At 42.3% G+C, this 13,187-nt stretch overlaps 1 protein-coding gene across 1 annotated transcript in view; it reads left to right on the top strand.

Annotated features, from left to right (window-relative positions):
• The window catches only part of LOC138638125 (probable cation-transporting ATPase 13A4), a 234,021-nt gene that overhangs the window by 166,630 nt on the left and 54,204 nt on the right, over nt 1–13,187 (top strand). Inside the window, exon 20 of the mRNA XM_069727154.1 lies at nt 6,238–6,342. Within this exon, the coding sequence (XP_069583255.1) occupies nt 6,238–6,342 (105 nt within the window). The remainder of the gene's footprint in view (nt 1–6,237; nt 6,343–13,187) is intronic.

Genomic DNA, 13,187 nt, shown 5'->3' with positions numbered 1-13,187 from the left:
GAGAAGGCTGCTGAGTGGAGTGAGAGGAGTGGAGTGAGAGGGAGCTAGTATGTGGAGGCTGCTGAGTGGAGTGAGGAGAGGCTGCTGAGTGGATTGAGGGAAAGCTAGCAAGGGGAGGCTAGTAGGGGAAGGGTGCTGAGGGGAGTCTGCGTCGAGCAGGTGGAGGTTGCTGTGGTGAGGTTGCTGTGGTGAGTCTGCATCCCGCAGGGGGTGTCTGCATCCCACAGTGGGAGGCTGCTGCCAGGAGTCTGTGACCAACAGGTGGAGTCTGATTCCCACAGGGGGAATCTGCTGCGGGGAGGCTGAGGATGCGGTGACTCACCCGTGATCACTGTATTACCTGTACACTATACACTATATACAGAGCTCCTGTATATAATGTCACTTTTAATCACTGTATTACCTGTACACTGACACTATATGCGAAGTACAAATTTCCTGTGTATATTAGTGATATTAGTATTGTGTTTTTATTAATGATCGGTATTGTAGTATATGGTCACTATGCTGTGGTAATATTTGATCTGGTCATGATGTGGCGGTATTTGTCCTTGTATGTGCTATTATTCAGTCACTGGTGGTAATATGTGGTTTGGACATTGTGTGGCGGAATTTGTTCCTTGTATGTGGTATTATTCAGTCACTATGTTGTGGCAATATGTAGTCTGGTAATGGTGTAGTGGTTTTTGTTCCTTGCATGTGGTATTGTTTGATCACTATATGGTGGCAATATGTGGTCTGGTAATGGTGTAGTGGTTTTAGTTCCTTGCATGTGGTATTGTATGATCACTATATGGTGGTATATGTGGTCTGGTCTTGGAGTAGTGGTATTTGTCCCTTGTATGTGATATTATTGGTCATTTTAAAAATTTAAAAATAAATGAAAATATACCTAAATTGTATTGGATATTGCAACAAATGTTTAATAAGTTACAGTAGAGTAGAGCCAGGCCAAAAGAGTTTACCTTGTCATGGTAGAGGACTAAAACGTCTTTTGGCCAAAACAAAAGCTGATTACTATGTATATGGTGATGGGAACTGTTAATGTGTGATTGGTGAGGATGTGGTGCAGAAGTGGAGTTTTTCCAAGAGATGGCAGTTGGACTGTGAACGGTTTGAAGGATGGAGGCGGGGCTGAAGTGGAGCCTGGGCGGAGACTTATGGTGGCCCTGAAAATTTTGCCAGTAAGGGGTCCCAAAATTCCTAGTGGCAGCCCTGAATATTGTAATATATAACAGAGGCTTTGCAGTTTATTTATTTTTTCAATCAGTGAAAAATCACTGATGAAACACTGACGGTAATAACTGAAACAATGACCAAAAACTGATTAAGCTAGGATCCAAAACACAGAATTACAATCCATGTTTTTATATACAAGAAAAATCACAGACACCTGAATGAGGTCTGTCAGCAGGTATTTGGGAATAAAATGAAAAAAGAATGAACCAGCTCACCCACAGAGGCACACGGCTTGCTGAAGCACAGAACTCATGCAGTCACACGTCTACTACTGATGAGAAAAAGTAGATGTGTTCCAGCTTCTTTGAATACAAAAATGTATAAGAAAATGCTTCTTAAAAAAACCATGGCAATGGCAAAGTTCACATAGCAAGATATAGTTACGAGTTTCAAATACTCATAAAGGACACCTTGAGCATTTGAAATGAGTAACTATATCTTGCCATGTGAACTTTGCCATTGCCATGGTTTTTTAAGAAACATTTTCTAATAAATATTTGGGAATAAGTCAGCAGGTTTTTGCTGTGAAATCTGAGAGCAGCATAATATAGAACAAGAAACCCTGATCCTGATTTAGGTTGAGTGCTGTAGTTGCAACAGAATTAGTGTTTTATCAGTACGAGATTGTCACTGCCTGACTAGATCTCATGTGCTGGATAGTCAAGCTAATATGTGTAACCCCACCCCCACCACTGATTGTCATCTTCCTGTTTACCCTGTGCATTGTCAGCCAGCTGTCAATCAGGGATGTGGGCGGGGTTATGCATAGCTTAGCATTTTGAGCACTACTACATCTACATCAGTAAAACAGGGATTTTATCAAAACTACACCAAGCAGTCCAGTAAGTGACACATTGCTGAAATCAGGCTCTGTGCCCCTATATGATGTTGCTCTCAGATTACATAGAAAAACCTGCTGACAGATTACCTTTAAGCTTTCACCCCTTTCTGCCAGCTGACGGAATAGTACGTCAGCTGGCAGATCCCCTGCTTTGAGGTGGGCTCCGGCGGTGACATGTCAGCTGTTTTGTACAGCTGACATGTGCGCGCAATGAGTGCGAGTGGAATCGTGATCCGCCCGCGCCCATTAACTAGTTAAATACCGCCGTCAAGCGCTGACAGCGGCATTTAACTAGCGCACCCAGCCGCGCGGCCGGAAGTGCTCGCACCGCTGACCCCCGTCACATGATCGGGGGTCAGCGGTGCATTGCCATAACAACCAGAGGTCTCCTTGAGACCTCTATGGTTGTTGATGACCGATTGCTTTGAGCACCACCCTGTGGTCGGCGTTCAAAGTACACCTGCATTTCTGCTACATAGAGGTGATCTGTACTTCACCTCTATGTAGCAGAGGCGATCGTGTAGTGAATGCTTCTAGCCTCCCATGGAGGCTATTGAAGCATGCCAAAGTTAAAAAAAAAGTGTTTAAATATATTAAAAAAATAAAAAATATATAAAAGTTCAAATCACCCCCTTTTTGCCCCAATCAAAATAAAACAATTAAAAAAAAAATCAAACATACACATATTTGGTATTGCCGCGTTCAGAATCGCCCGATCTATCAATAAAAATAAAGGATTAACCTGACCGCTAAATGGCGTAGCAAGAAAAAAAATCAAATAGCCAAAATTATGTTTTTTTGGTCGCCACGACATTGCATTAAAATGCAATAACGGGCGATCAAAAGAATGTATCTACACCAAAATGGTATCATTAAAAACACCAGCTCGGCACGCAAAAAAATAAGCCTTCACCTCACCCCAAATCACGAAAATTGGAGACGCTACGGGTATCGGAAAATCACGCAATTTTTTTTTTTTTTTTTTTTAGCAAACTTTGGAATTTTTTTTCACCACTTAGATAAAAAATAACCTAGACATGTTAGGTGTCTATGAACTCGAAATGACCTGGAGAATCATAATGGCAGGTTAGGTTTAGCATTTGGTGAACCTAGCAAAAAAGCCAAACAAAAAACAAGTGTGAGATTGCACTTTTTTTGCAACTTCATCACACTTGGAATTTTTTTCCCGTTTTCCATTACATGGCATGGTAAAACCAATGGTGTCGTTCAAAAGTACATCTCGTCCCGCAAAAACTAAGCCCTCACATGGCCATATTGACGGAAAAATAAAAAAGTTATGGCTTTGGGAAGGAGGGGAGCGAAAAACGAAAATGAAAAAACGGAAAAAGCTCCGGGGGTGAAGGGGTTAAATGTATTTGAAAGTGTAAACTTCTTCCTAAGATATAACAGATACTCCACTTGAACATGATGTTCAATGGGCAGCACGGTGGCACTGCAGCCTTGCAGTGCTGGAGTCCTGGGTTCTAATATACAAACTCCTTGCAGATGGTGTCCAAGGTGGGCCTTGGACACCATCTGCAAGGAGTTTGTATGTTCTCTCCGTGTTTGTGTGGGTTTCCTCTGGGCACTCTGGTTTCCTCCCACATTCCAAAGACATATTGATAGGGAATTTAGATTGTGAACCCGTCGGTGACAGCGATGATAATGTGTGCAAACTGTAAGGCACTGCAGAATATGTTAGTGCTATATAAAAATAAAGATTATTATTATTATGATGATGTTGGATGTGCTACACTTCTAGTTAGCTGGTCCATCCCTGAGTAGGCTCTACATAGAGATTCCATCAACCGCTGAATCACTGCATTTTACAATTCATTGGAAAATCATTATGGTCACATTACTTTATGGTATGTCACCCCTGGACCATTTTCGTTTTTTCCATTTCTGTTTTTTGCTCTCCGTCTTCCCAGAGCCATAACTTTTCCTTTAATATGGCCGTAATTTTTGCGGGACGAATTGTACTTTTGAGCAGCACCATTGATTTTACTGTATGTATTGGAAAATGGGAAGAAAAATCCAAATTTTGACGTGAAATTGCTAAAGTGCAATTCCACAACTGTTTTATTTTTTCCATGTTCACCAAATCCCAAAACAGACCTGCCATTATGATTCTCCAGGTCATTATGAGCTTGTAGATAGCAAACATGTATAGGTTTTTTTATTTTTTTTATTTAAGTGGAGCAAAGAAATTCCAAAGTTTTTTTTTTAAAATAAGCAGCATTTTCCGTGATCCGTAGTGTCTCCGTTTTTTGGGATCTGTGGCTGAGTGTGGGCCTACATTTTGCTTGCTGAGCTGACGTTTTTATTGATCTCATTTTGGTGTAGATATGATGTATTGATCGCCCATTATTGCATTTTAATGCAATATTGTGGCGACAAAAAAAACTGAACACTGGAATTTGATTTTTTTTTGCATTACACCATTTACTGATTGGAATAATTATTTTTATATATTGATATGTGTTTTTTTAATTTAATTGTTTTATTTTGAATTGGGGTGATCTAAACGTAACTGTTATTATCTGCACTACTGACATCAGGTTGACAGTGCTGCAGCTAATAGGTGAGCTCAGCGGCAATGAGCGGCTTATGCCATCAACTTAGACGGAGCTGTGCAGGTTGTGTTAGTGATAGCAGAGCAGTAAAGAATGCTTACCCTCCATTTACCCATAGGCAAATACAGGTGCTTCCCACAAAATTAGAATATCATCAAAAAGTTAATTTATCTCAGTTCTTCAATACCAAAAGTGAATCTCATATATTATATAGAGTCATTACAGAGTGATCTATTTCAAGTGTTTATTTATCCAATAAACTTTATACCAGGCTATTTGCGCTCCTGTGGGTGTAGAATCCAAGGCTTCTTATTGTCCAAAAAAGGTTTTTATTATTTCTCAAGAAAAAGTACATACAACGTGTATCGACTGTATTAAATGTCTTCCTCAGGTATATTGACAATCCTACACCAACGGGAGTGCAAATAGCCTGGTATAAAGTTTATTGGATAACACTCCTATGGTTACTTGGTCTGAGTGACGTACCAGCTACCAGGGATTTGCAGCATACCGACCACAGAAGAAATCCACCTTTGAACACCTAATGGTCCCAAGTGGCCTATATGCAAGATATCAAGATTTATTAAAGGTGAGTGTACGACCTTATTATACATTTGGATCGGTGCGCTTTTTTTCCTTTCCTCCCCTTTTACCAGAAAGTGTTTATTTATGTTAATGTTGATGATTATGGCTTACAGGCAATGAAAACCCAAAAGTAATTATCTCAGTAAATAAGAATAATTACCAAAAAACACCTGCAAAGGCTTTCTAAGCATTTAAAAAGGTCCCTTAGCCTGTTTCAGTAGGCTACACAAACATGGGGAAGACTACTTATTTGACAGATGTCCAGAAGGCAGTCATTGACACACTTCTCAAGGAGAGTAAGCCCCAAAATGTCATTGCTAAAGAAGCTGGCTGTTCACAGAGTGCTGTATCCAAGCATATTAATGGAAGGTTGAGTGGAAGGAAAAAGTGTGGTAGAAAAAGATGCACAAGCAACCTGGATATCTGCAGCCTTGAAAGGATTGTTAAGAAAAGATCATTCAAAAATTTTGGTTGATGCAGTATTTGATGTAAAAGAAGCCTCAACCAAGTATTGAGTGCATATTCTGAACATACATTTCAGTAGGCCAACATTTCAGATTTTAAAATAATTTTTCAAGCTGGTGTTATAAAGTATTCTAATGCACTGAGATAATGACTTTTGGGTTTTCATTGTCTGTAAGCCATAATAATCAACATTAACATAAATAAACACTTGAAATAGATCACCCTATTTGTAATAAATAAATAACTAAATAAATTAGCTTTTTGATGATATTCTAATTTTGTGTGTATCACTTGTATGTTGCAGTCACTTTGACATTACTAAGGGATTGGACATAGGGGCTAAAGGACCTAAGTGTTATTCGTATCTTCCCCAGGTGATTGGATACTTGCATTTCTAGGTGAATTGCTCTGCTGCAAATCAAATATTTGGGGAAGACTTCAGCAAAGTCAGTAAATTAAAATTTCAAAAGATTTTGCTGTCAAGTTGATAATTAATATTTGTTTTTTTTTGTTTTTTATTTCAATATCTAGGACTCATGTATCAGCATCTGTGACTCAAAAACAAGTTTTAATTTAGCTATGACTGGACAATCATATCAAGTTATTGTAAATCATTTCTATGAATTACTTCCTAAAGTGAGTATAACAACATTTGCATCACTTGCACAGTTCTCAATATAGAAATAATAGCTTAGGCTGTATTTACACATTCAGCTTTTTAATGCATTTTTTAAAGTAAAAGCCACAAATGTATTCAAGAGGAGGACATAACTCACTGCTGTATAATGGTAGTTCCCCTATCTTGTGTCCAGGTCTTGTCCATCACAGAATCTTCCCTGATTTGGCTTTAAGTTACCTCTTCATAGAAAATAGCCAGAGCTGCTCGCCCTGCTGTCTGATTCCCATCAAGAGATTAGCCCTTCATTGCCCCTACAGTCACAACTCACAGCACCAGCAATATATGCAGTATATTGTTGTTTATATTAGATTTTCTACTCTCTTGAAAAAAATTAACCCAGAAAGCCTAAATTGTTACATACACAAACAGTAAGTGATATGCGGCAAAAGTCAACCAGTACTGTTGAACTGCATATACTTGCAAAATTGGACTAGTAGAATATACACTGCTCAAAAAAATAAAGGGATCACTAAAATCCACATCCTAGATATCACTGAATGAAATATTTATTTTGCAAATCTTTATTCATTACATAGTGGAATGTGTTGAGAACAATAAAACATAAAAATGATCAATGTAAATCAAAATGAATATCCCATGGAGTGTCATGATCCCGATGGCAGGGGATCACTAAAGGACAAGCACAGATACAAACAAGCTCTAGGGCGATGGAACCTGAGCTGACCGCGACCCTGAACCTAACACACAAATAAAAGTAGCCGGGGAACGTGCCTACGATGATCCTAGACGTCTCGCTCCAGCCGAAGATCTAACTTCCCCTATTAGAAGAAACACAGACCTCTCTTGCCTCCAGAGAAATACCCCACAGAAATAGCAGCCCCTCACATATAATGACGGTGAAATGAGAGGAAAGCACATACGCAGTATGAAAACAGTTTCAGCAAAATGAGGCCCGCTAAAGCTAGATAGCAGAGGATACAAAAGTGAACTGCGCGGTCAGCGAAAAACCCTTCAAAAAACCTTCCTGAAATTACTTGAACTCATGTGCCAACTCATGGTACATGAGGAGCAATTTCAGCCCACTAGAGCAACCAGCAGCAAAGAATCACATATCTGCAGGCTGGACTAAAAAACCAAATAAAGCAAAACACCAAAACAGGAAAATCCAAACTTAGCTTGACCAGAAGGTTCTAGGAGCAGGGAGCAGAGGTAACAAGACACACTGGATACATTGATAACCGGCGAGGAAATGCCAGCAAAGCCAGGTTAAATAGGAAACTCCCATATCCTGATGGAACAGGTGGAACCCAGAGACCCAGGAAAGACAAGTCACCCAGTACCATCAGTAACCACCAGAGGGAGCCCAAAAACAGAACTCACAACAGTACCCCCCCTTGAGGAGGGGTTACCGAACCCTCACGAGAACCACCAGGGCGACCAGGATGAGCCCTATGAAAAGCGCGAACCAAATCATCAGCATGAACATCCGAGGCAACCACCCAAGAATTATCCTCCTGACCATAACCCTTCCACTTGACCAAATACTGGAGTTTCCATCTGGAAACACGAGAATCCAAGATCTTCTCCACAACATACTCCAATTCTCCCTCCACCAGCACTGGAGCAGGAGGCTCAAGCGAAGGAACAACAGGTACCTCATACTTCCGCAACAACGACCGATGGAACACATTATGAATAGCAAACGATGCCGGGAGATCCAAATGAAACGACACAGGGTTAAGAATTTCCCAGATCCTATAGGGACCGATGAACCGAGGCTTGAACTTAGGAGAAGAGACCTTCATAGGAACAAAACGAGAAGACAACCACACCAAGTCCCCAACAAGAAGTCGAGGACCCACGCGGCGACGGCGATTAGCAAACTGCTGAGCCTTCTCCTGGGACAACTTCAAATTGTCCACCACATGACTCCAAATCCGATGCAACCTATCCATCACCATGTCCACTCCAGGACAATCAGAAGGTTCCACCTGACCAGAGGAAAAACGAGGATGAAACCCCGAATTACAAAAGAAAGGAGAAACCAAGGTAGCAGAACTAGCCCGATTATTAAGGGCAAACTCGGCCAGCGGCAAAAAGGTAACCCAGTCATCCTGATCAGCAGAAACAAAACACCTTAAATAAGTTTCCAAGGTCTGATTAGTTCGTTCAGTCTGGCCATTCGTCTGAGGATGGAATGCAGACGAAAAGGACAAATCAATGCCCATCTTAGCACAGAACGTCCGCCAAAATCTAGACACAAACTGGGATCCCCTGTCAGAAACGATGTTCTCAGGAATCCCATGCAAACGAACCACATTCTGAAAAAACAGAGGGACCAACTCAGAGGAGGAAGGTAACTTAGGCAAGGGTACCAGATGAACCATTTTAGAAAAGCGATCACACACAACCCAGATGACGGACATTTTTTGAGAGACAGGGAGATCCGAAATAAAGTCCATGGAAATGTGCGTCCAAGGCCTCTTCGGGATAGGCAAAGGAGACAACAATCCACTGGCCTGAGAACAGCAAGGCTTAGCCCGAGCACAAACCTCACAAGACTGCACAAAAGAACGCACATCCCTCGACAAGGAAGGCCACCAAAAAGACCTGGCCACCAAGTCTCTAGTACCAAATATTCCCGGATGACCTGCCAACGCAGAAGAATGGACCTCGGAGATGACTCTACTGGTCCAATTATCCGGAACAAACAGTCTCTCAGGCGGACAACGATCAGGTTTACCCGCCTGAAACTCCTGCAAAGCACGTCGCAAGTCTGGGGAGACAGCAGACAAAATCACCCCATCCCTAAGGATACCAGAGGGCTCAGAATTTCCAAGGGAGTCAGGCACAAAACTCCTAGAAAGAGCATCCGCCTTCACATTCTTTGAACCTGGCAGGTATGAAACCACAAAATTGAAACGAGAGAAAAACAGTGACCAACGAGCCTGTCTAGGATTCAGACGCCTGGCAGACTCAAGGTAAATCAAATTTTTGTGATCAGTCAAGACCACCACACGATGTCTAGCACCCTCTAGCCAATGACGCCACTCCTCAAATGCCCACTTCATGGCCAAAAGTTCCCGATTACCAACATCATAATTCCGCTCAGCCGGCGAAAACTTTCTAGAAAAAAACGCGCATGGCTTCATCACTGAGCCATCGGAGCTTCTCTGTGACAAAACCGCCCCCGCTCCAATCTCGGAAGCATCAACCTCAACCTGAAAAGGGAGCGAAACATCTGGCTGACGCAACACAGGAGCAGAAGAAAACCGGCGCTTAAGTTCCTGAAAGGCCTCCACAGCCGCAGGAGACCAATTAGCAACATCAGCACCCTTCTTAGTCAAATCCGTCAAAGGCTTAACAACACTAGAAAAATTAGTTATAAAACGACGATAGAAATTAGCAAAGCCCAAGAACTTCTGTAGACTCTTAAGAGATGTAGGCTGCGTCCAGTCACAAATAGCCTGAACCTTGACGGGATCCATCTCAATAGTAGAAGGGGAAAAAATATACCCCAAGAAAGAAATCTTCTGGACTCCAAAGAGACACTTTGAGCCTTTTACAAACAAGGAATTGGCCCGCAGGGCCTGAAACACCTTCCTGACCTGCTGAACATGAGACTCCCAGTCATCAGAAAAAACCAAAATATCATCCAAATACACAATCATAAATTTATCCAGATATTCACGGAAAATATTGTGCATAAAGGACTGGAAGACTGAAGGAGCATTAGAAAGTCCGAAAGGCATTACCAAATACTCAAAATGGCCCTCAGGCGTATTAAATACGGTTTTCCACTCATCACCTTGCTTTATTCGTATAAGATTATACGCACCCCGAAGATCAATCTTAGTGAACCATTTAGCCCCCTTAATGCGAGCAAACAAATCAGTCAACAATGGCAAAGGATACTGATATTTTACGGTAATCTTATTCAAAAGACGATAATCTATACAAGGCCTCAAGGAACCATCTTTTTTGGCCACGAAAAAAAAACCTGCTCCCAAAGGGGACAAAGATGGACGGATATGTCCCTTTTCCAAGGACTCCTTAACATAATCCCGCATAGCAGTATGCTCTGGCACTGACAGATTGAACAAACGACCTTTAGGAAATTTACTGCCTGGAATTAAATTTATAGCACAATCGCAATCCCTGTGAGGAGGAAGCGAACTGAGCTTAGGCTCCTCAAAAACATCCCGATAGTCAGACAAAAACACAGGAATCTCAGAAGGAGTAGATGAAGCGATAGAAATCGGAGTTGCATCATCATGAACCCCCTGACAACCCCAGCTTAACACAGACATCGATTTCCAGTCAAGGACTGGATTATGAGTTTGTAACCATGGCAGACCAAGCACTAGGACATCATGCAAATTATACAGTACCAGGAAGCGAATCACCTCCTGATGAACAGGAGTCATACGCATGGTCACTTGTGTCCAGTACTGAGGTTTATTCATAGCCAAAGGTGTAGAGTCAATTCCCTTCAAAGGAATAGGGACTTCCAGAGGCTCCAGACTAAACCCACAGCGATTGGCAAATGACCAATCCATAAGACTCAGGGCAGCCCTGAATCCACATAGGCATCGACGGAAATGGATGATAATGAACAAATCAGAGTCACAGACAAAATGAACTTAGACTGTAAAGTACTAATGGCAACAGACTTATCAACCTTTTTTGTGCGTTTAGAGCATGCTGATATAACATGAGCAGAATCACCACAATAAAAGCACAACCTTTTTTTCCGCCTATAATTTTGCCGTTCACTTCTGGACTGAATTCTATCACATTGCATTATCTCAGGTGACGGTTCAGACGACACCGCCAAATGATGCACAGGTTTGCGCTCCCGTAAACGCCGATCAATCTGAATAGCCATAGTCATAGACTCATTCAGACCAGTAGGCGCAGGGAACCCCACCATAACATCTTTAATGGCCTCAGAAAGGCCATCTCTGAACTTTGCAGCCAGGGCGCACTCATTCCACTGAGTAAGCACCGACCACTTCCGAAATTTTTGACAATAAATTTCTGCTTCATCTTGCCCCTGAGAGAGGGCCAACAAAGCTTTTTCAGCCTGAATCTCTTGATTAGGTTCCTCATAGAGCAAACCCAATGCCAGAAAAAACGCATCCGCATTAAGCAACGCAGGGTCCCCTGGTGCCAATGCAAATGCCCAATCCTGAGGGTCACCCCGCAGGAAAGATATAATAATCTTGACTTGCTGAGCAGGGTCTCCAGAGGAGCGAGATTTCAAAGAAAGAAACAACTTGCAATTGTTCCTAAAATTCAGAAAACGAGATCTATCTCCAGAAAAAAACTCTGGGACAGGAATTCTAGGTTCAGACATAGGAGCATGTACAACAAAATCCTGTATATTTTGAACCTTAGCGGCAAGATTATTCAGGCTGGAAGCCAAACTCTGGACGTCCATGATAAACAGCTGGGATCAGAGCCATTCAAAGATTAAGAGGAGGAGGAAGTAGCCAGGCTGCAATAAGGCTAGGCAGCAAACTCTGAGGGAAAGAGAAAAAAAAACAAAAAAAAAACACTTCCTCAGACTACTTATCCTCCTACTTCAGCCAATACAATTAACACTTTGTGGGCCGGTTATACTGTCATGATCCCAATGGCAGGGGATCACTAAAGGACAAGCACAGATACAAACAAGCTCTAGGGCGATGGAACCTGAGCTGACCGCGACCCTGAACCTAACACACAAATAAAAGTAGCTGGGGAACGTGCCTACGATGATCCTAGACGTCTCGCTCCAGCCGAAGATCTAACTTCCCCTATTAGAAGAAACACAGACCTCTCTTGCCTCCAGAGAAATACCCCACAGAAATAGCAGCCCCCCACATATAATGACGGTGAAATGAGAGGAAAGCACATACGCAGTATGAAAACAGTTTCAGCAAAATGAGGCCCGCTAAAGCTAGATAGCAGAGGATACAAAAGTGAACTGCGCGGTCAGCGAAAAACCCTTCAAAAAACCATCCTGAAATTACTTGAACTCATGTGCCAACTCATGGTACATGAGGAGCAATTTCAGCCCACTAGAGCAACCAGCAGCAAAGAATCACATATCTGCAGGCTGGACTAAAAAAACAAATAAAGCAAAACACCAAAACAGGAAAATCCAAACTTAGCTTGACCAGAAGGTTCTAGGAGCAGGGAGCAGAGGTAACAAGACACACTGGATACATTGATAACCGGCGAGGAAATGCCAGCAAAGCCAGGTTAAATAGGAAACTCCCATATCCTGATGGAACAGGTGGAACCCAGAGACCCAGGAAAGACAAGTCACCCAGTACCATCAGTAACCACCAGAGGGAGCCCAAAAACAGAACTCACAACAATGGAGGTTTGGATTTGGAATGATACTCAAAATCAAAGTGGAAAATCAAATTGCAGGCTGATCCAACTTCAGTGGAAATGCCTCAAGACAAGGAAACAATGTTCAGTTGTGTGTGTATGTTGCCTCCATGTGCCTGCATGACCTCCCTACAATGCTTGGGCATGCTTCTGATGTGGCGGCAGATGGTCTCCTGAGGGATCTCCTCCCACACCTGGACTAAAGCATCCGCCAACTCCTGGACAGTCTGTGGTGCAATGTGACATTAATGGATGGTGTGAGACATTATGTCCCAGATGTGTTCAATCAGATTCAGGTCTGGGGAACGGGCAGGCCAGTCCATAGCTTCAATGCCTTCATCTTGCAGGAACTGCTGATACACTCCAGCCACATGAAGTATGGCATTGTCCTGCATTAGGCGGAGCCCAGGGCCAACCGCACCAGTATATGGTCTCACATGTAGTCTGAGAATCTCAT

The sequence above is a fragment of the Ranitomeya imitator genome, chromosome 5 (assembly GCF_032444005.1).
Source record: "Ranitomeya imitator isolate aRanImi1 chromosome 5, aRanImi1.pri, whole genome shotgun sequence".
NCBI classification, from domain to species: domain Eukaryota; kingdom Metazoa; phylum Chordata; class Amphibia; order Anura; family Dendrobatidae; genus Ranitomeya; species Ranitomeya imitator.
The sequence above is the reverse complement of the archived record's forward strand: the minus strand, read 5'-3'. Positions and strand labels throughout refer to the sequence as shown.